The sequence below is a fragment of the Brachycentrus maculatus genome, unplaced genomic scaffold, assembly GCF_059751285.1.
Source record: "Brachycentrus maculatus isolate JH-2025_06_01 unplaced genomic scaffold, ASM5975128v1 h1tg000443l, whole genome shotgun sequence".
NCBI classification, from domain to species: Eukaryota; Metazoa; Arthropoda; class Insecta; order Trichoptera; family Brachycentridae; genus Brachycentrus; species Brachycentrus maculatus.
The window spans coordinates 60,796-85,433 of NW_028281191.1; the positions used below are offsets into that span (position 1 = coordinate 60,796).

Sequence of the window (24,638 nt, forward strand, 5' to 3'; positions counted from 1 at the left end):
TTTTCTAGGGATGGAAAGATTGATAAAGACATAGAAAGGAGAGTGAATGCTGGGAACAGAGTGAATGGTGCACTAAAATCAGTTTTAGCAAATAAAAATCTATCAGCGGAAGCTAAACTGGCAGTACACAATGGAGTTCTGGTTCCAACCCTTATGTATGGAAGTGAAGCATGGAGTTGGCAAAAGAAGGATGAAAGCAGACTGAATGCAGTCGAAATGCGATCCCTCAGACGAATGTGTGGCAAAACGATGTTTGATAGATGTTCGAATGATGAAATAAGGAAAGAATGTAAGGCTGAGATAAGCATTATCGATAAAATTAAGAAAGGTGTGTTGAGATGGTTTGGACATGTGGAGCGTATGAGTGAAGAAAGAACGGTTAAACAAATTTATGGGGCGAATGTAGTTGAAAAAAGAAGCAGAGGACGACCGAGGAAAACTTGGCACAATCAGGTATGTCAAATACTTGAAAGCGGCCGGGTCAGGAGTCGTAATAATCGTCGGGTATGTATGAGGAGATGCATGAATGTAGAAGAGGCAAAGAATGTTTGCAAAGACAGAGTGGTGTGGCGTTCGATTCTCTCTCCCTACCCCTGCGGGGAAGCGGCGTGATGGTTAGTTAGTTAGTTAGTTAGTTATAAATAGAAGAACTAAATTATATACATATAATTTTTTTACAAAGATGTTAATAATATTAGTATATAACCACTCACCGAGATTTTTATGTCCACCGGTTTCGAGACGTACCCGTCTCTTCATCAGGACAATCATTACCACAAATGCAAACAATACCACCCTTCACCACCATAGCACCATTTACGGTGGCGAAGAGACGGGTACGTCTCGAAACTGGTAGACATAAAAATCTCGGTGAGTGGTTGTATACTTACATTATTAACATTTTTGTAAAAAAATAAATAAGTTAAAATGACTAGGCACAAAGAAAATGCTTTAAATATTAAAAATAATGACAAAACATGCATATGTTTTTTTTTGTCGTTCAATCTTATCGCCTTTATATTTTTTACGGATCGTTCAAGTCTGTTTAACTCTTGAGATAAAATCGACAGTCGGAAGTTTTAAGGGTAAAACTAAATATAAAAATTCCAAAGTTTTAGCACAACGTTACTGCTGTACGAGACTTTAATATAAATTACTTCGTCATTTTACTTTGGCCCAGGCCAGACGAACTTAGCTTAGACCAACCGATGACATGTCTTAAGTCCCGCAAATGCGAATTACTTATTCATTTCTCACAAAAAATTGCGCGTCCCTATGGATATAAGATATAACCCTAAATTGGCAATAAAAGCGATATTACAATTTTGTTGCATCGTGCTATTTTTAAGCCAAATAAAACGTGTATATATTCATTGTAGTATCATATGCACCATTGGGTGCAGATGGAAAAGCTTTTATCAATGTTTTTTTTTTAAATCTTAATTCCCATTATTTTAACGATTCGTTTAATGTTACAAATTTATTGAATTAAAAAATATGAAGATCGTATGTAGTAAAGTGGTTAAAGCGTTTATCTACCGTACTAAAGGTTTCGGGTTCAATTTTCAAACGGAGAGGAAACAAAATACATATTCACAATATTTTGAGTGTATCAAAATATTTGTTTACAAATTCTAGATAGGTTTCTACGTAGGAGTTATTTAAAAAATATATATATATCTAGGCATTTACAGAACTTACGACCTGTCATAAAATGGTTTAAGTGATTACTTTATGCATGTGTAGCATTCAAAATTCTACTTATGCTTGACAACACTACTTACGTTTCGGGATTAATATTTTTAGACTGAAATCTTGCTATAGAGCGGTTATAATCTCCTATATAGAGTGGAATCCAGATTTTTATAGACAAAAATTTGGACACACTCAAAACATTGTAAAGTAACAAAGTTAAAAAAAAACTTAGTTATCTCAACCACAGATGGTGCCGAAGAAGTATCACGCGAATGATGTTTTCAATTGAAGTTTAAATATAACTCCCCAATTTTGAGTAGAGAGATGCCAATCATAGATAAAATGGTAAATGTTACATGTCTAAAAAGTGATAATTTAAACTAGTTTATGGCCCTGTAAATTCCCTTACACCGACATTCTTCTTTATCTTTGTTTAGAAATCAAGAAATCACGATAAAATTATGGTTTATTTTTTTACAATTATGCAGGGTGGCGCAAAATCAATCATCCTATCGGAAGACTTTATATTTTTTGCAAATGGGGTTGTACGTCAATTGTATTTGATATTTGTGAACTAGACAGCCGCAGTATATAAACAAATTTAAGTTGGCGTAAAATTAATCATTCAACTTTGTTTTTGATTAACATTTTGACTTAATAATGGAAATATATTTTGAGTAATGGTAATCTTTATTAGGACCTTTTTTTGCTGTTGAGTGGAAAAGATGATATCCGTGAAAAATTCGTAACAATTCGTGTGAGTCGTAACAATCGGCGGGTATATATGAGGAGATGCATGAACGTGGAAGAGGCGAAGAATGTTTGCAAGGACAGAGTGGTGTGGCGCTCTATTCTCACTGCCTACCCCTGCGGAGAAGCGGCGTGATGGTTAGTTAGTTAGTTAGTTAGATGATATCCGTCTTGCATCTGTCACCAGTGATGTTATACGTTTGTGCCCGTTTTATTAATTTCTTTGTATACTGCAGCCGTTTAATTGACAAAAATCAAATATGATTGACATATGACGCCATTTGTAAAAATTATAACATCTTCTGATATGGTGATTAATTTTGCGCCACCCTGTATGTTATTAATTGAATATTATCCTGAGGCCCAGGATTAATCATCTTCCTTCCATGATAATAACGATCAAGATAACATTGCGTCGAAATGATGCAGTGCCCTTTGCACCATTTCGTACCCTATGATATAGATAATGGTAAGAAAGCAGAAGAAAACGATAAAATAACGACAATTTAAAGTAAAATGAAATTTCAACTCCATTGTTGATTAAAAGTAACCATTATCTTTGTTCTATAATAAATAATAAATTCCGACGAATTGTGAATCGTTTTCTTATTTCAATCTAAATTTGAATTCATAATTGGGTTTCTCGAATTAATATTTGAGTAGGTTTCATTTCAAATCTGGTATCATCACTACGTTAATTTTACTTGAAATTCAAACGAGAGATGCTGCCACAATAATTCACGTCAATTATCTCATTCGTCAAAAGTTCACCCATTATAATTAACACAGGCACTTAATGAAATAAGATTTTTTAAGTAAATATTATCTTTTTAACGTAAATTTTTGCTATTCAAATAATAAACCTTTATTTTTTATTATATTTTTTAACTGAATCGCCAATTGAATTTGTTTTTCTCGTATTTGATGGATTGTGGTTTCTTCGTAACAGTAAAATGAAAGGTTTATTCAAACAAAAAATACTTATTTTTTCTTATATTTTTTAAGCTAAATCGTCAGTTGAATTTGTTATACTCGTAAATATTTAGGTTGGGTTGAAATTCTACGGTAACAGTAAAATTAAAGGTTTATTCAAACAAAAAACATTTTTAACTTACTTTTCTTGACCAAATCAAGTTTTTTAGTCAATTAGATTTCTTATACTCGTGAATTGTAGTTTAGGGGTAATAGTAAAATTTTAGGTCTATTCAAACAAACAAAAAACATTAATTTTTGTTATATATTTCGCTAAATTGTCAATTGCATTTGTTATACTTGTAAGTATTTAGGTTGGGTTGAAATTCTTCGGTAACAGTTAAATTTAAGGTTTTTAAAAAAAATGTTTTTTTAGCTAAATCAAGTTTTTTAGTCAATAAGTTTTCTTATACTCGTAAATATTTGGTCCGGGTTGTAGTTTGGGGGTAATAGTAAAATTTTAGGTTTATTCAAACAAACAAAAAATATTAAATTTTGTTTTATATTATATTTAGCTAAATTGTCAATTAAATTTGTTATACTCATTAATATTTGCGTTGGGTTGTAGTTCACGGTAGCAGTAAAATTAAAACTCTACACAAATTCTTTTTTTTGTTATATTAAATATTTTTTCAAGGAATACTCCTTTCATATTAGTTTTCGACAGCTCATCAAAAAAGAAGAAGAATATGGAAGTCTGGGCATTTACGGGGCTGACGACCGTCATAGGCTGGTTTAAGTGATAACATTACACACGTGTAACATTCAGGTCTAACATGTGAGGTCTGAATCCTGGATTGTAATCACATACATGAGAAACGCCTAAAATATCATTTTCGTTGTTATTATTTTAGCTTATAATTTGACCAGTTAATTTATTTACAACATTTTGAGTGTGTCCAAATACTTGTTCACAAATCTGAAAAATAACTCATTTAATTGGAGATAATCCAGATTTGTGGACAAGTATTTAGCCACACTGAAAATGTTGTAAATACTCCTTTATCAATTTTTATATACTTTCACTGAATCGTCACATAAATTAGTGACTTTGAAAAAAAAATGTTTCTTTGAACCCCTGTTTTTCCTTTAATATCATAAATCTTGTACATAGTACTTAATATCTATAAAGGAAAAGACTTCAAAATAAATATGTCAGAGTTTGCTTTATTTTGTCAGTAAAATCTATCAGCCCTTAAATGATTCCAGTACTAACACATTTATCACTTACAGCCTACGGGTGACCTTTTCACTCCGCACTAACTATCCTTTTTAAGGCTTACTTTAAAAGGAAAGTAAACAACTCGGAAAAAGTACGAAACAATATTTTCTTGAAGTTCGCTGATGGTAAACAGTTTTCTTCTAAGATAAATATTGATCCCTTGCTGTTCAAAAAAAGTTTGTAGAAAGATATTGTTTTTTATAAAAAGAAACCCACGACTTCATTAATTTTAAAATATTTTATTTAAAAGAAATATTAGTTTATAATTTAAAGCAGTCATATTAAATCTAATTCAATCAACCCATCAGGCTTTGCTTTCTATAAGATATTACAAATGAAGCATGAACATTACCCCCAAAAATGTTTTTGATATCCGTTAAAGTGCACGATAACAGATAATAAGCTTATTTATTTTTTTACAAAATTTTTAGTAATATTAGTATATAACCACTCATAGAGATTTTTATCCCGGTTAAAATCTCGGTGAGTGATTATATACAAACATTAAAACATTAAAAAAAATAAGTAAAAATGACTTACCACAAAGTAAATGCTTTAAATATTAATAATATTTAGAATAAGATAATAAGCTCTTTAAATGCCCAGACAATAATATTGCTAAATTTTAGTATGGGATAAATACTGAAACATCTTTTAATTATAAACAACTTTGTAAGGTTTAAACTTTGATCAGTATTTATTTTTATTGATGGACATTTAATATAAGTAACCTTTATACTTCACAAAATTCTCAACCGAAAGCTCTACCGTCTGTCGAAATTCCAAATCTATAAAAAAAATATGTTGCATTTGAAAGGAATCAGATCAAATTTGAAAAAAATCACATAAGCCAGCCAGTTTGCAAGGCTAAAGATGTTAAGACTTTCATCTTCACTCGTCTAAAAACGATAGATGTTTCATCTTAAATTGATACACCTAGTGTTTTGACCAATATCACAAGTCTATGAAGTTAAAAAATAAAATTAATGATATTTTCTATGCTATTAAATATCAAGTTGACAATATTTACAATATTTCGAGTACCTTTACGTACTAGAAAAACAAGAAAAAAATATTGTGATATACAAATTAAATCTGAATTATTACATTATCTTAAAAAAGGCATTTTTTAAAAATCAGTTTAAAAAATCAGTAATTATATTTATACTTCAGTTGAACCACGTGCTGTTTATTCGGCACCATCTATTGTTAGCCTTAACAATGTTTGCTTTATATCTACATTTTGCCGTTGATGCAAGAGCCTTAAAGTAAATAAATACATTTTTAATTTAAGTTTTACTTATTATTTTTGACATCTCATCAAAGATGAAGAAGAATATGGAAGTCTGGGCATTTACGGGGCTGACGACCGTCATAGGCTTAGTAAAAAGCTTCTTTACATCTCACCAATAGATGTCTCTAGTGAAGTTCTAGTGATTCAAGAACAAGGTTTCTAAATTGGTTCATATACATATATATAGAACTTCCGAGAATTTGAGTGATGTGGTTGTCAATAATGGGTAGAATTGGTGAATGTTACACGTGTGTAAAGTGATCACTTAAACCAGCCTATGACGGTCGTCAGCCCCGTAAATGCCCAGACTTCCATATTCTTCTTCATCTTTGATGAGATGTCAAAAATAATATGAAAATAACTCCTGTAATTGGAGATAATCCAGATTTTGTGAACAAGTATTTGGACCCACTCAAAATGTTGTAAGTTTTACTTAGTAAATACCATTATTTGTTAAAATGTATTGTGTCACGTGTTTAGATTCAATCTGCAGCATTTTCAAACACAGTGCTTGAAAATAATGCGTAATGCATCGAAACACATTCTTCTGATTCTTACCAGAACCCAACGGCGCTTAGGGCACTGTATCGTATTGACGCAGTGTTATCTTGACAAGGTGATGTACCAAGTAAAACATAAATTAAAAATGGATAAATTTTACCACAAAGTAATTGCCGAATCAGTCAATGAAATTAAATAAATACCGTTTACCCATCCTTAGTATTTTTTCCGAACTAATATCGTGTTTTTTTTACCCTATCGGATTATTGTAACGAGATTGAAGGCTTCGTACGTAAGAAAAGAAGGGCGAGAAAAGGTTCGGTCGAGCTCGCGTCCCTTCGTGTGGTTCGATATTAGGGGTTACGTGGAATGGTTTGGGCCGCTCTGCTAAAAATAGAAGCCACCGGTGTTTAGTTTAGCCAAGCTAAACTCGCAACTGCTCAACAAGTGGAGAAACTCACCTGCCTACCAACTACTGCTACAGGGGTGGAACAAAGTTGCTTTTCGGAAAATATAAGAAATATAAATTTATATTTATATATTCATATATAAAAAACTTGGCACGACCAGGTATGCCAAATACTTGAAAGTGGTCAGGTTAGGAGTCGAAACAATCGGCGGGTATGTATGATGAGATGCATGAACGTGGAATGTATATATGTATAAACATATATATATATATATATATATATATATATATATATATATATATATATATATATATATATATATATATATATATATATATATATATAAAATACCTAAGAATATATTTAATGAAATTTTTTGCCGACCATCACAATTGTGACAGTCAGTAAGGCAGACCGCGCAAATCTACCACCAGACGGCGCATGCGTCGCACTGGGAAAAACAAGAGACGTCAGATGAAAAGAATGGTGTTTGGTGAAAGTGTCATATTATATGTGAATTATAAAAGGTTATTTTATAATAAACATTTGATGTCGTTTCTTTAATTACAAAGCAACACATTGTTTATTTTATTATTTCATACCTTTACGATTTTACGATTTTCAATACATTTTGCATCATTTTCAAATACGGAAATTCCACCTGGAAGACCTCAAGCGATGGCGTGTCTACTGATAGTCCACGTCACAAGAGACGGATAACGAAAAAGACAGGTCTGAGGACCTATAATAAGAAAGAAGAGAAAGAAGAGAAAGAAGTGGAAGAAGAAAAAGAAGAGGAAGAAGCCGAAGAAGATTTTTTTTTAATAATTTTCAAGAAGATAATATATTTTTTTCTGAAAAAAGATGACGATAATTCAGAATCATCGTGTAGCTGCCTTCATTAGTTGGGGTAGAAATACGTTTGAGCTGAAGCCTAAAGTGTCGCACTGGTTTATTTATTCAAACGTTTCCATGCATAGACCAATCAACTGGTATTTTAGGCAACATATCATGTTTACTTACAAGTATACATTACCAAACGTTTCAACCCCCTCATCGTTAAAACTCAAGCGGATATATTTTTTTTTCATCGTAACAATTTCTCTTCGTAAACTACATGTTTAGAAATTTTCTCATACAATTATATCGATGTTTAAATTTTTTCTCGGGTTCCATGTTACAGGTTAAAATTAATTTATTTAAAAAAATATATACAATATTTCTCTCCCGTAATATTTGGATTTATACTCGTATATATCCACCACCGTGGTTTGCGATGAAAATGATGAAACACATGAAATAATGTTTTATCTTTAAAAGTAGTATAAACCCTTTTTTTTAAGAGAAATATTTGTGTTTTTACTATTTCCACAAATATTATAATTACTTACTATTTTTGTGAGCCTAAACGGCTTCTTATTAGAAATAGGTATCAAATTGTTGTAAAATGGGTTCGAACCGAGAGAGAGAACAGCTAGACGCACCAACGAGTCCATTCGCCAGGAACGACGCTTAGATGGGTTGCATCTCGCCAATACACGACGGATTCTCTAGTTTTTTGGTCACGTTGTGCGTGTAATGAGGATAACCTGGAACGACCGATTGTGATCAGTAGCCTGGAGGAGAAGAGAGGGAGAGGAAGATCCCCACACGATGGACTCAAGTTAAGACATTAGCAGGCACCTCGGTGGGTGGAGCGCTACATGCAGCGCAGTCAAGGGGTAACTGGAGAAGAGTCATTGCTTCCACAAGGGTGACAACCCTAGTAGTAAGGACTAAGATGGAGAAGAAAAAGATTTTTTAAATTTATTTATAAACGTATACAACGTAAAATTCTCGGTTTCTGATTTTTTTGTAAATATTTTATTTCACCGTATGCAGCAGCAAAAAGACAGGTATTTTTTTCTTTTTCTTAAATGATTATTATAATGCAGAATGGAAAATGTTATCTCGTAATCGAAATAATAAAAAAACGGTTTTAGAATTTGACAATAAATAGCGGCATGAGCAAGCACATTGACGTATGTACGACGGGGAACTTAGAATGAAAAAAAAAACTGGAATTAGAACTTTCAAACTTTATTATACTGATTACCAGGGCTTTTTTTAAGTTTTTTTACTAAAGAAAAATATATTCAAATATTGTTTAAATATTCACTACAATACCATATTTCATCATTTTGACGAATTATATAAATATTGGAATTACGTAAACGCAAACATTGTTTCGTCTAATTGATTTTGAAAATTAAAAAAAAAACTCATTTATCCGTGAAAAAGGTGAGAAAAAAAGCTTTGCTGATTATTATATCAATTTATTTTGTTCCAAATCAACTAAAAACTGTCAATTGAAATATCAGTTCCACAATGTAAAAGCTGCAAATATTGATTGCATAAATAATAAAGTGTTTGTAAATCGTGAATGATTAATTCACATTTCTGTGCCTTAATGAGGGGCGCACAAACGGGCTCGGAATATTGTCGTAAATTCACGGTTTTGGTCACAAAGCAATGCCTGCGTGAACAAAGCGAGTATTTAGACGTGTCTATAAATAGCCCGGCTTTTACCTTTTCTACCCCTTTCAACCTGTATACAGTGCCTACATGATGTTTGTAGGGATGAGGCTTTAGGGAGAGATTGTTCAACTTTGGGTCGCGATAATAACACGCTAAAAATTAAAATTAAACTGTTATTCTTTCGCGTGAAAAAAATAATGAGATTTCATGTAAAGTTAAAAAAAATTGATGGAAAAATAAAACCAAAATTGATAAAAATATGTCAATTTTTGCAGAGACCCCTCAACATACGATTTTTTAAAAATCTATTTTAACCTAATATACACACAAAAAAGAAATAAAAAAAAACTATTTTACAATTTTCATAGAATCGTTTACCAATTCCTATATTTTGCCTTTGTTCCATATTTTATTTTGACTTCTTACCTCCGTCGGCAACAAATTAAAAATGTTTGAAACGATAAACTATGTTGAAGTGTTCTACTCCCATATTTATTGTCAATTCTTGGGACTATCAAACCTTTGTTGTGGGTAAATCGTGTATCATGGTTGTGTACTAGGAGATTTTTATCTATGTAGTTTGTTGTTCAACGATGATACTCATCCACAAAATTTAACGTACCGGAAGGAACCTTATATGTTAATATATCAAATTTGTATCATCTCTTTCATTGTTAATGTGACTGGGTACATTTTTTGAATTTTGCAATATTAATTTTTCTTTTTCATTTTCAAGTTTATTTTATTGAGATTGTTAATAACACGAGGGCAAGGTGATCAGTCCTTCGCTTCAAATTCCAGTTTAAGGTGATATTAATTAAATATTAGAAAACAAGTTTCCATTTATTTTATCCTCCTTAGGAATCGAAGTAAGGACCCCTTGGTATGGTAGCTAAACATGTTAACTACCAAAGTATTAGGCGGATGAACTGTATTTTATATTTTATATAAACGATAAAATTACTTTACTATACAGAGATGGGTATGATAGAAAAGAATAAGGTTGTTTAGTAGTTCAACAAAATCATTCAGAAACTTAAATACGCCTGTTTCAAAAGCCTAAGTGACAGGAGACCATAAGTGACTAGATGAGTTGAAGTTGAGAAACTTAGGAGTTGTATCAAGGAGATGCGTATTGAGAAATGGAAGGTAGCAGTAGTAGCATATTTTATGATTTCGATATTCCTTTATCAGTTCATAATTTTCAGTAAAACTACTTAATATTCTTAAAGACAGTAAAACTAAGATACTTATCAGCGCTGTGATATATTGATATTTGGCAACAAAGCATCTGTGCCAATTTATTTTTAAGTCGTGAACTTTTTTCTTTTTTTTTCAATTCATAAAATTCCAGGCTGTATTTTTAAAAATGTAAAACGACTTTCAGTAGACTGGGACGTCAAAAGTTTTTATTTATTTTATTTCTAACTTGCGAAAGAACAGAAGTAAAGCTCAAACAAAAAGAATAAAGTTTTAGTTTCCCTGAGCGTGTCTTAAGGCTGAACAGTGTTTGCAGGCCGGTCACGAAGTGGCGGTGTAAATATAATACAAAATGGCAAACTACGCATCACCCCCCTCCGATAGGGTGAACTTACTTTCATAAGATGTTTTCTCTTCGCAAGAAAGGATAATATAGTGTACGTGTAAATTCCTCCCTAAATAATTAAATTATAGTCCTCGTTTGCGTGTTTTCTGTTTGTTAGAACTACTTTTAACCTAAAAACTGTGGTAATAGTGAATTACATCGTATAATCTCGATAATCTATTGGTATCTTTATACATCAGCTATGTTTTAACCGTTTCTCCTCGTCCGAACTAATTTCCCTCGAGTAATAAAACAATTAGTGCTTGAAGTTACGTAATATACGTATAAACAAGTATTAAATTTATTTCTTCAATTTTCACAACCTTTAAGGATTTGATAGCATTTCTCTAAATAAGTACAACAACTCAATATGATTTGAAACTTTTTCTTAATTTAAAAAGCGTCATTTTAAAATGACATAGGGCCAGAAAAGGTAGCTACGTAGTTAGGGAAGTGTGGTTGCCACTCATAGGTAGAATGGTGAAATAGTATTCCAAATATTACGCCCTGTAAATACTTAGACTCCCATTTTCTTCTTCATCTATATTGATATGATATTATTCATCTTTATTCAATACATTATTATTCATGTTTATTCTCAACCTTGAGGTAATATTTCCTCGAATGAATGATTGAATGAATGAACGCATGAATGATTATTCCATGGTCGGGTATAAATTATATTTTATATTTTACCGTTGTGTCTGTGGTGGTGGGTAATGGTAAGAACAGATGATTTCCGGTCTGGGTTGAATTGCTGCATCCAATATCCGGTCGGACAAAGGAAGTAGCGAGTAGGAAGGACTCTATCTCGACTTGTTGAGGTGTTGGCTTCTTGCCCAAACGCAGTTTTAACCTTCAGCGTTAGTTGGTCCAGCGGTCACTTCGTCCCTGGAATGTACTGTTTCTTTTATTCCTTCGCCATTTAATTTCGCTTTGTTCGGTTTATTTTTCGCAACAATCCTTGTGTTGGTATTTATGTCGCTTTCACAATTAAACATCCACTCCCACGTATTTTATCGCCACAGAGAGGGAATTTCTTTCACTTTTCTGAAACATTTAGCTGAAATTCTCGAAACAAAGTAACGTAAAACGTGTACAATATTTCGTTTGTTATTCGGATATGTAATATTCTCATTAATATATATCAATGAAAAGATGTCATTAAATTTGATAAGTTTTCTACTACTACTACTACTACTACTACCATCACGCCGTTTCCCCGCAGGGGTAGGCAGAGAGGATGGAACGCCACACTCTTCTGTCCTGACATACACTCCTAGCCTCCTTCACATCCATACATCTAGTCATACATGCCCTCCGATTACGCAGACTTTTGACACCGCCAGATTTTAGGATCTGATTGATCTGATCGTGCCAAGTCTTTTTCGGTCGTCCACGTTCTGTTTTCCCTCTCACATTCGCCACATATATTTTCTTAGTCATTCTCTCGTTATCCATTCGCTCCACATGTCCATACCACCGCAAAGAGCTCATTCTAATCTTTTCAATTATTCCTCGTTCAGCCTTACATTCCTTTCTTATATCGTCATTTTTAATTCTGTCATACAATGATTTTCCACACATTCGTCTAAGGGAGCGCATTTCAACAGCATTCACTCTGCTTTCATCCTTCCTTTGCCAGTTCCATGTTTCGCTTCCATACATTAGTGTCGGTACTAGCACGCCGTTGTGAACCGCTAGCTTGGCTTCCATGGACATATTCTTATTCCCAATCACTCTGTTAAAAGCACCATTTATTCTATTCTTTATAAGTTTTCTTCAAAAATATTTAGAAGAACCAATGGAATAATTTTTCTATTTTATTTGAGTTTCACTTGGTAAATACCCTCTAAAATTTGTTGCTACACGTTTTTCGATGCATTCTAAGTACTTCATTTTAAAACATATACATATATTACGGTGTTTGAAAATAATGCGGAATGCCTTGAAACACGTTGGATTTTAAGAAAACTGGTATTTACCAAGTTATAATAGAATTGAAAATGGATTGTTAAGCAATCACTAGGCCCTCAGGGTTACATACCCAGGCTGTATCGTTGTAATATTATACTGAAAAAAATGTATTTTCTTTGATGTAAATTTTGTATTAAGTTATATTTAGTGTTATATTATAGATAATTTTAGTTGACAACTATTACACTTATTCCAATATTTTATTGTAATCTTACTATTTTATAACATTGTTATTCTTATTTTCAGGTCCCGTGTAATCGGATTCCTTCAAGAAAGAAATTATTTTCCCAAAACGAAGATTTTCCAATAAATTAAACATCTAAAAATATCAAAAGTTTAGCAATATAATCTCGTAAAAGATAATAAAACGATACTCCAGAATACAATAGTGACCGTAAAACGACACTAAAGCGTCTATAATAAGGTCCAGGTAATTAAAACTACCCCAGTGTTCGTATATCTTCCGAGGATATAAAATTTCGCGTTAAAACTTGACATAAAAATAAGTTCTTTACTCCGCGCGAAGTGACGTGTACGGTGTTCGGTTAAATACGTTCGCTATCTCGGAACATGGATTGTCGACGGGAGAAGGCTTAAGATCAGAGGTGTTTCGTAATTCCGAGGAGCTTTTATTCTTTCTCGTTCTTTCGGTAAACTTTCGTCAAAGTCCCTAAGAAGGGCAACATGATCGCTTTCAACGGCACTTAACGCGAGTCCTAAGATTAGGAGAAAGAATGTCGCTTCGTACGTGCGGAGTGCAATGAAAGCGCGTCGCCTGTAGTTCGAACAATAGAAGAAACCCCACCGCGTGTACTCGAACAAAGACTCGTAGTAAATATTGACATTGAACACGATGATGTGGAGTAGAATAGAGCTGAGGACGGCGGCCGTCGTGGGGCTCGTGCTGGCCATGGCCCGCGTGGCGTGCGGCGAGTCGGCGGGGCACCTTGTCCGGGACGCGCACCGACGCGCGCCGGCCGATCGCTGGCTGCTGTACGAGGGCTCGCACATGCTGGACCCCGTGCCCCCTCCGTCGCCCTTCTCGCACTTCCGCGACGACAAGTACGACCACTTCACCTTCCGCGTGGACGAGCTGCCCTCGCACGAGAACGGCTACGCGGCCGAGCGCCTGCAGGACATCGGGCTGCAGAGCCTCTTCGGCCCGCCCAACCCCGACGACGACATCTCCAAGCTAGACGAGATCACCACCAAGAAACGCTACACCAAAAAAAGCAACATAAAAAACGGAGACAAAATCAAAGCCAAGAGCGATAAACGTAACGACCCGACGACCAACAACGAGATACCTTGGAAGAAGAGCTTGGGAGAGTCTATCTCTCGAGATTACCCCTGGAACAGGAGCGGAGACTCGTGGGGAGGTAAGGGAGGAGGGATCACCAAGTTACGGAGGGCTGGTGCGATGGGCGCCGCGGGAGGAGGAGGCTGGAGCAAGAGGGGGGTGAACTCGCCGCCGCAGCTGCCCGCGGGCCTGGCCAGCCAGCTCATGCTGCGGAGCGTCAGAGGGAACAGGCAGTACGACGTGCCTCAGATCGGTAAGTCCTTTTTATGTCACTTTCTTCTCATCGTTATATTACCGATCGGCAAGTTCTTTTTCGTCACTTTCTTTTCATCGTTATATTACCGATCAGCAAGTTCTTTTTCGTCACTTTCTTTTCATCGTTATATTACCAATCGGTATGCTCTTTTTCATCACTTTCTTTTCATCGTTATATTACCAATCGGTAAGTTCTTTTACGCCACTTTCTTTTCATCATTTTATTACCAATCAAAAAACTATTTTTACTTCACGTTCTTTTCACCGTTCCATTACCGATCGGTAAGATCTTTTTACGTCGTTTTCTTTTCATCAGTACATTACCGATCGGTAAATTCTTTTCGCGTTATTTTCTTTTCATCGTTACAAAATCGATGGGTTATTTCTTTTAACATATATTTTTTCTTAAATGTTTTTCACAAATATTTTGTGTAACATTTTACAGACTTTAAAAAATTAAAATAAATTTACTTTTGTAAACTACTTTTTTATAAGTACATTTTTTCTCCAACCGGTATTAACAAAAACGTTGTCATGATCGTGATTGTCGAAACCGGTTGGAGAAAAAGTGTACCAATAAAAAAATGGTTAAAAACAAATTTATTTTATTGTATAAAATCTTTTGACATCACTTTCTTTTCATCGTTACATTAACAAAATCTAATTACTTTCATTAAATAATGATTAAAGCTTCTAAAAATAAACCCTTTTTGTATTTATTTGATCGCGACTAACTGTGGTCGAGTAAACCTGAAAGCACTACTCAAACATTTTCATAATACCTCTCTGAAAGGGATCTTTAAACTCCAAGTCTATTACTACAGGTTCCTAGTTCATTATAATTTATTTGAAATCCGATTTAAATTTACTTTTCCTTACATTTTTAACATAAATCTTAAGTGAGTATTTACCCCAAAAGGCGACCCATTATTTTTTTGCGTCGATAAATGTTTATTTCTCTTTAACATCAAACAACAGTTTTTAAGCCTAATTTCATTTATTCGTTTCGACGTCACGATTAAAAGTAATATTAATGATGATATTTTACATTAAAATAAATTATTTATTTTTGTTTTATATTATCCACTGACACTTCGTGATGGAATTGCATTTTTAATATATTATTAGATTAAAACCAATAGTTTTAGCTTTTCCACTTTTTTTATTTGACCAGCGACCGGGTTTCGTCGTTACCGACATCATCAGACTGGTCTGATCAGACCAGTCTGATGATGTCGGTAACGACGAAACCCGGTCGCTGGTCAAATAAAAAAAGTGGAAAAGCTAAAAATATTGGTTTTAATCTAATAATATATTTATTTATGTCATTAATAAATTGTTGATTCCAATACATGACATAAAACGCGTATTTGTTTTTATGGAAATTAAGAAAATGAACATGTTTTGAAGCACTATTAATAAAATAAGCACTAAAATTTTATTGAACATACATGAAAATAAAAATAATACTGTTAAGGTAGAATTTATTTTTTCGGTCTGGATATTTAGACAACATATTTTGTGGGACGCCGTATATTAACTAAATAAACAAGCCTTACTATATATTTACACAGAGAGAGAGAAAGAGAGAGAGAGAGAGAGAGAGAGAGTGAAAGAGAGAGATAGCAAACTTAACCATATATTTCATTACGTTTTAATAGACAACTGGGGAAAACATTGGTCCTATAATAAAGTTAAACTTTTTTCATTTATTTTATATTCTAATTCACAGACTTTTTTAACTATCTGTAAAATGTTATATAAACAATATAACATTCTGAAACATAAGAAATTCATAAAAATATGAATAATAATAATAATAAACCCATGGTTAAAAACATGATAATGACTAAAGCCTTCCCCCTATTGTCTATGTTCCCACTGATAAAAAAAATATACATGTCTAACCTTCTCTTCATCCATCAGCGTCCCAAGGACATAACTTAAAAAATAGACTTAGCTACACATACCGTGTTTGATAATGATGCGAAATGTATCGAAATACGTGTCACAATACATTTGGAGAATCGGTGGTTACCACCAAGTAAAATTCAAATGATAAAAATATATATTTCGACTTTTATTTCATGTTCTCACACAGCAAAGTTTTTATTTTATTTATTTGAAATTAATGAATAAATTTGTACGTGAGAACGTTGCCGTGCCTATAACTCATTATGTCCCATGTCGGATATAAATAAAATAAGTTTGATCTTATCTTATTCCTAACGATAAATGGAATATTATTATTTTATTAAACGCAGGTTGTATTTCGCGTCGAGGCGGTAAAAATAGACAAAACATTTAAAGTTTCACCCTCTGCTTGAATTTATGACGTTGTATTGAATTTCTATAAGCGATTAGTAAATAATAGAGCTTAAATACCATTTTGCCGTTTATCACGCAATCTATGACCCATTGTCATTTGGCCTACTTTCTAGATATTCTTTCACTAAGGTATTCTTTTTGCATTATTTTCCGATGCCCTTCAAATATTTTGTAAACACTATTTCATCAATTATTGAGAATGTATTTTTTAATTATTTTATTAAGATTCGATTAAAAATTTAATTTAGCACATAACGCTCACTCCTTTAAAGAACGTCTTAAATCAAAAATCATCAATTTTTAGTTGTGCATGTTTTCGGAATGCCCAGAAAATGTACTATATCCCAGCAAAAGAGGCATATTTTTAACTTAATATTTACCCGCTACAGGGCAGAAAGTTTTGTTTTTGCATTTTGAAGAAAAGGTATTGTTTAATTATTTTTTTGAATAAATTTAATATTTTTGATTGATAATTTAATTTAGCACATATCGCTCACTCCATTAAAGAACGTCGTAAATCAAAAATCATCAATTTTCAGTTGTGCATGTTTTTGGAATGCCCAGAAAATGTACTATATCCCAGCAAAAGAGGCATATTTTTAACTTAATATTTACCCGCTACAGGGCAGAAAGTGTTGTTTTTGCATTTTGAAGAAAAGGTATTGTTTAATTATTTTTTTGAATAAATTTAATATTTTTCAAACGGAGAAAAAAAATCAGGTTTTACCTAAAAAGATCTATCGCACAGTAAAAAGTTTAATAAGTTGATATATATTTATTTTTAATACATTGTATTATATTTTTAAACTTTAAAAACGTTCTCCTGAAAAATCAAGCTTTTTGATGATGACGTTCTTGAAAGGAGTGAGCGATATGAAAGTGTGTTAATATAAAAAAAAATATTAGTCTGAACTTTAACAGAACTAAGAACCTGTCATTGGCTGAATTGTAGATTAAATATCAATCAAATACATATGGCAAACACCTAAAAATTTTCAAAAAGTATTTGAGTAATCTCAAAATATTTTGAAAAAAGTTATTCACGCGTTTTAGAATAATTAAAGTAAAAATGATTTTTCAGGTACTTCCTAGTAATTAAACAACACGGAAAATAATCTCATTTATATTAATAAAGGTTTTTGCTTACTCACTTACATCAACCACAGATGTCACCTATTATATTTATACTAAAAAACAAAAAAAAAACAGTTAGTTGCTAGTTATGCAATGTGTGAAAAACATTGCATAACTAGCAACATATATCAAACTTTTCGAAAGTTAAGTGGTATAATTGTTAATCAAAGGTTAAGTGATCACTTAAACCAACCAATGACAAGTTGTAGGCCCTTTGCAACATTCAACATTTTACCTATGATTTATAACGACATAACTCTAATTTTTTTAGTTGTATTATACTTCAATTGAAAAGATCTACTGCATGTTACTTCGTCGGCGACATCTACGGTTGAAATTAGTAAGTTTTTCATTAGCAGAAACTATGAAACGTATGTTAGATTTTTTCCCGAATAATCATAACCTTTGACTTCCATATTCTTCTTCATCTTTGTTAAGATGTCAAAAATGTGAAATAACTCCTAAATGGAGAAACCCAGATTTATTAACAAGTATTTGGACACACTCAAAATGAAAGTAAAACCCCTTAGGTACTTTGGTGGAGGACTGTATTCAAAATTTAAATTTAAATATTTTGTACCTGACTAGTGTGGTCGGCGCACATCATACACTTGTCATTTTTATAAGAGATTTGTCATATTAAAAAAGTTGTGTGCTATGTACAATTCGTAATTCTTTCTAGTTTTGCGTTAAAAAGACATAAAATTAACGAACAGGCCCGGATATGAATCCGCATTTATTATTTCCATGTTCAAACTTTCACGGAAATATAAACCGTAAGTCCTTCATTCCTCGTAGGTAAATTGCATTTGATTTTTTTTCTTCGTAAGGTTGACATTCGAGTCAAGGCGCACGTGTCACGCACGCTATTCTCATATCTCAGCTCATTACTATGCATGGAAAATTAACGGGATTTAAAATTTTAATCGAACATAATAATTTATAACGTAAGTTGCGTTTATGCTATAAGAAAGAAATTTTAATTCCTACACAATCTGAAATGTACTTAAAATAAGAGTATGAATAGAAATACAGAAAAAAACATTTTAATCAATATTAGCATTTTATTGAACCTTAAAGTAAAATAACTACTCGCGGAAAGGTGAAATTTAAAATTCGCATACATAAAAACCAATGAATTTAAAAAATAAAAACAAATGAAATAACTTTGTTAATTAAATGAATTTATCCGTGGTATTTTTACGAATGAAACCAAAGACTTTTAGTCTATGACAACATTAAAATCAATAAAATTACGTTGGAAAAACAATTGTATGTTATTTTAATGAAATCATTTTAAATAACATGAGATTTTGACTGCATAGCAAACGTTAATAAACATTTAATCTGACTACGCAGTGTAGTGGTTGGCATGTTCCATTTTTTTACGTATATATATTTGATTATGAGGCGGAACACGATATTGAATGAAATTTTCTCATTTCAATCAGACGTAAAAGTCCAGTTACCGCACAAATCTATAGCCCTCTTTTAAATAAAACCGTATAGAACTTAGAACATAAAAATCTTTGATTTTTTTTGACGTATTGGTATTAGCAAATTTTTGTAGTTATCTAAACAGCCATGGCGTGGCGTTGATGAGTCAGTGCCTTCTAGACTAGATTAATTATTACCGTAGGTACCACATACAGTTATTATTGATCATGAAATATTTCGTGAACATGCTAACTGTATTATTACATATTTTCAACTAATCGTACCTGCACTTTTAGACTATGACGAGTCAAATAACAAAAAATTAAATTACAAAAAAATCTTTATAAAAATCACTGGGCTAGCTTTCCCTTTTTTTAAACAACGATCGCATTTAACGGCATTCAGTCTACTTTCATCCTTCTCTCGCTATCTCTATGATTCACTTCTATGAGGGTTGTTATTTTTTAGATAAGAGTTGCATTTATTTTTTACCTTGTTTGTTATGTATGTACAAGGTTTATAGATCATTAAGTAGATTGACAAACTTCCACATTCATACATATTCTCATACGTACACTACGATTATTCCAACTCTTTTACCCTTTTTCTAAGTTTTCACCTTCCTTTCTTGCTTCTTTTACCAAAAACATTAACCTTAATTTTCAAAAACTATCCTTTCTCCAATAAATTCACATGCCCAAACCATCTGAATACACCTTTCTTAATTTTTTCGATAATGCTTATCTCAGGCTTGAAATCTTTCCTTGCATCACCATTCAAACATCTATCATACAACGTTTTACCGCATATTCGTATGAGAGATCGCATTTTGACGGCGTTCAGTTTATTTTCAACCTTTTGCATCAGAAAATTAGGATAGGTTGGTCTTTAAGGACTCCATTGAGTACTGCCACTATTTTTCATTGTTAGGCTTTTATTCGTTATGACAAACTTATACTTATATGTACATTTCTGAAAAAAACGGCAACTGGACTTCATTTCGATTATTCGGATCGTTGTCACAGTGTAAACACGTCTCACTGCCAGAAATAGATCCCCGATCTAGTATCATATAAAACGAAGCGTCACAACTCGTGTGTTGCGGCCAGGGGTGGGGGCGGGGGAGGATTCACGGGGTTGGGCGGTACAGGGTGGAGACAAATCTCTCCCCTTCGTAAAAATACGGACGTAAGTCAAACCAAGGGCACGTTTTATTGTATTTTATGCAAAATAAAAAATTATAAATTCATCTGAGAAACGTATAAAAATACAAATACGTTTTAACACTAAGCTGGTTCCAGCTCTAATATATGGACGTGATGCGTGGAGTTGGCAAAAATATGATGAAAGTTAACTGAATGCAGTCAAAATGCGATCCCTCTGACAAATGTGTGGCAAAATTTTAGATATATTTTTTATTTTATTTATTATTATTTACAAAAATACTTCAATTTTATACTATACCTGTAAGCTTAAGCAGCTCATTATTAGAAAAAGGTATCAAATTGTGGTAGTGTGGGTTCGAACCGAAAAACTCTGACTAGAGAGTCCGTGACACTAACCACGGGACCACAACCCGACACAAATGTATCGTATGATGTATCGTAGATGTTGGAATGATGAAATGAGGAAAGAATGCAAGGCTGAGATAAAAATTATCGATACTATCAAGGATGGTGTGTTAAGATGGTTTGGACAAAAATAATAATGATTTCTTTTTCGCTTCTATTTCCAATCACATTTGCCACATAAGGATAAGTGTAGACTTAATGTAGTCGACATTCGATCTCTCAAATAAATGTGCGGCAAAACGATGTATGATGTTCAACTGTCCACTCTAGATAATGTTAGTTCACACAATGATGGAAAGGTTATTTCAAAACCGGTAATCAAAAAGAAGTATTTTAAAGTAGTATTACTTAAAGTGAACGATTAATAATAAGAAGAGAGTTATATTATCCTTCCACAATGTTAATGCTTTTAATATACAATTGTATAAATTAATATGATCTAAATTTTTTTCTTAATTTATATTACTCTCGTTGGAAATATTGATCTATAAAATTAATGTAATTATTTGATCGCATCGTTCTGCGTGTATTTTTGGCACACTTGAACGCGGCCTTCAATAAAGTCCGTTTTTCAAATTCAACTTGAGATTTTTCACCTCTCTCGCTTCTTATCAAGCTTGAGATTTCTCGAACACCCCTCCCACCCGGGTTCTTCATTCATCCCTTCCCCCCCCCTCACCCTGCTCGCCGAGCCGCAGACCAACCCCTCGGACAGCCCTCCCTTTCAATTCCCTCTTTCCGGATTAGTTTTCTCCCGATTGTCCCCAAAGCGAGGTAGCCGCTGATTTCCTGAGTTATAGTTTTGTTTTTCCAGCGCAACTTACGTGGCTATCGATGATTGCTCGATTTTAATTGCCAGCTGCCTGACGTTTTATTTATTTATTTATAATTCGCAAACAACGAAAAACACATAATATTAAATGAAATACAGTGCGATACAAATGTCGAGGCTTTCACCAAAAGGTTATCATTCCAATATTACACAAAAAATCCTTTAAATGCAAATCTGTTCCGTTTACTGTATTCTATTGAAATCTTAATTGAAGTTGCAACAAAACGTGACCAATCCTGTGTTCAATTTATTAATTAAAATATGAAATCATTTAATCGCACTAATACGTAACAATTTTACAAGCTAGAATTACAAGCTGATTGCTTAAAATCATTTATCGTTTGTATTTATATTTAAATCGTCATGTTATTCTACAACGTTAATGTCAAATCGATAAATAAGATAAAAGCTTAACGGGCAAGAGCGTAACATTCGATGGTTGGCCATTCGGATTCCCGGGCCACACATGAATCCCGAATGCGTTTATTTTTAGCGATCCCCCAAAAAAGGTATTATTACGTTTTCGTGTTTGGAACGACCAAGTTGATCACAATTTCATCTCATCACGTGATCATATAACCATCCGATGGCCGAGTCTATTCTAACATAGCAATTATTTATTTATCATTATAAAATTAATTTACTTTGTTTTCACCACTTTTTTTATTAAAACAATTCAACCTACCGGTTTCGACAATACTTTATCATCGTCAGGGTCTATTTTAAATAAAAAAAACATTAAAATACCCTCACCAAAAACTTCCACACAATCCATTAAAATCCTAAATAACATTTAGGATTTTTATGGAGTGTGCGGAAGTTTTTGGTGAGAGTATTTTAATGTTTTTAATGTTTTTGATTAAACATAAACCCCGATGGTGACAAAATATTGTCGAAACCGGTAGGTTGAATTGTATTAATAAAAAAGTGGTGAAAACAAAGTCAATTAATTTTATAAAGATATTATAAAATGTGCCACAATGTATCTGCGCAAAACATTCAAGAATTTTTTATTTTTTTATTGACGGCGGTACCCATTTTTTTAACTCTTATCCGCACCAAATGGTGCATGGGGCACTTCATCGTATTAAGGCTGTGTTATCTAGATCGTTACTCACATGCAGGCAAGGTGATCACTCTTGCGCTTCAGGATCTAGTCCAGGGTAATATTTTATAAATATTGCAATGTAAAATTACTAATATTAATTTTTAACCCCCCCCCCCTGGGAATCAAACCTGGGACCTCCAGCACGGTAGTTAAACACGCTAACCATTTCACTACGGAGGCGGACTTAAATAAAATAACATTGAATATAACATTACAATATATAATATAAATATAACATTACTATAATTTATATTCAGGTATTGAAATTTTTTGCGATTTTATAGGAAGCATATTAATTTAAATGGTCAAAAGATAACGAAAAATATTTCCGATTCATGCGTATTTTTCGTGTAATTAAATTCTATTTCATTTTCAAATTGCTTTTATCTATCGATGGCTTGCGTGCTATTTCTCATATTCTAATTTTGGATTGAATGCCTATTCTAGGAAATATCCATTCGGAAACATATCCTGGCATTCCAGATAAAATAATGGCTTTCAAACTCGTGAGATATAGGAGCAGAAAAAAAAATCATAATTCTTTTACAAGGCGAAAAGTGACGAAAAGTTTTTTTTTTATAATATTACTGGCCAACAATGAAGTGTAACTGAAATTTTGATGACTGATTTAGACTAAGTTAATCGTTTTTTTTCAATGTCTATGGTGAGTACCTTGTATCACATCAAGTTTTGATGTTACAGTCATATTATTGTTTGTTTGGATCCCATACGTTGAAACCGTAATAGTGGTTGGCATCTAGACATATTTTAGTCTAAGGTCTAAGGGATTAAAAAAAAGTATTGATAATTATGAAGTAACAGTAGAAATATATTAACTTATTAATATTTAATACGATAGCATTATATATTTATATATATTTGTACATAAATATTAAGATAAACTTGAGTCAATATCAGAATAAAAAATATCCATAACTAAAAAATCTGACGTGCTACATTTTTTTTGCTTTCGTTTTTCAATTCAGCTATGCAAAGGGCATAAAGATCAGGTATTTTCATGCCAGTTATAAAATATAAATTGTAAATTGCTAGCCAGTGTATTTATTACTTTCTTTGAAAATTCTCCATGCCTATTTTGTGCAAGGATTTATACCATGTTCAGTTTATATGTCTTATAAAATTATACTGAACAGGTGTAATAAAAATAAATTTATCAAGTTGATCCCTAAGAAGAAAACTTCTTTATTTTTATTTATTTAAGCCTCTTGTACAGAAAATAAATAAGTACATCGGCGGGCTTATAATTAAAAACCAATATCTTCCAACCAACCAAAAACAGACTAGTGATATTGATCAAAGCATTTGATACCATATATAGCTGTTTGCAATCAGAGGATAGATATTACTTGAACATTTAAAAGAACATAAATTACAAAAGATGAAAATAAGGAGGGCAAAGGAAAAAGGGAGTTTAGGGAAGGAGATAGAGGGAAAAAATAACGGCGGAGATTTGATGGGCAGTTCTAATGATAGATAGTTATGTCTCTACTTACACTATACAATAGATATAATGAATTCAAAATCTTATATATCAATGAGTATTTGTCACATAATTCATTTATGTGTTTTATTCTTCGTGTCATATTCTCTAAATGAGACACCACTAAACCTGATTTATTTTAAAACCTGATATGAAAGATTTATGCCATTATCGCCTCATAATTTTTTGTCAATTACATTTTTTTTGTACATTCCGTTTCCAGTTTAAATATTTATTCTTCAAAAATTT

The 24,638-nt window shown here is 32.6% G+C and overlaps 1 protein-coding gene across 1 annotated transcript in view; it reads left to right on the forward strand.

Annotated features, from left to right (window-relative positions):
• Positions 1 to 24,638, forward strand: part of LOC148302496 (uncharacterized) — a 163,114-nt gene that overhangs the window by 29,803 nt on the left and 108,673 nt on the right. The window contains exon 3 of the mRNA XM_088271524.1: positions 13,170 to 14,476. Coding sequence (XP_088127650.1) covers positions 13,777 to 14,476 — 700 coding nt within the window. The 5' untranslated portion in view covers positions 13,170 to 13,776. The remainder of the gene's footprint in view (positions 1 to 13,169; positions 14,477 to 24,638) is intronic.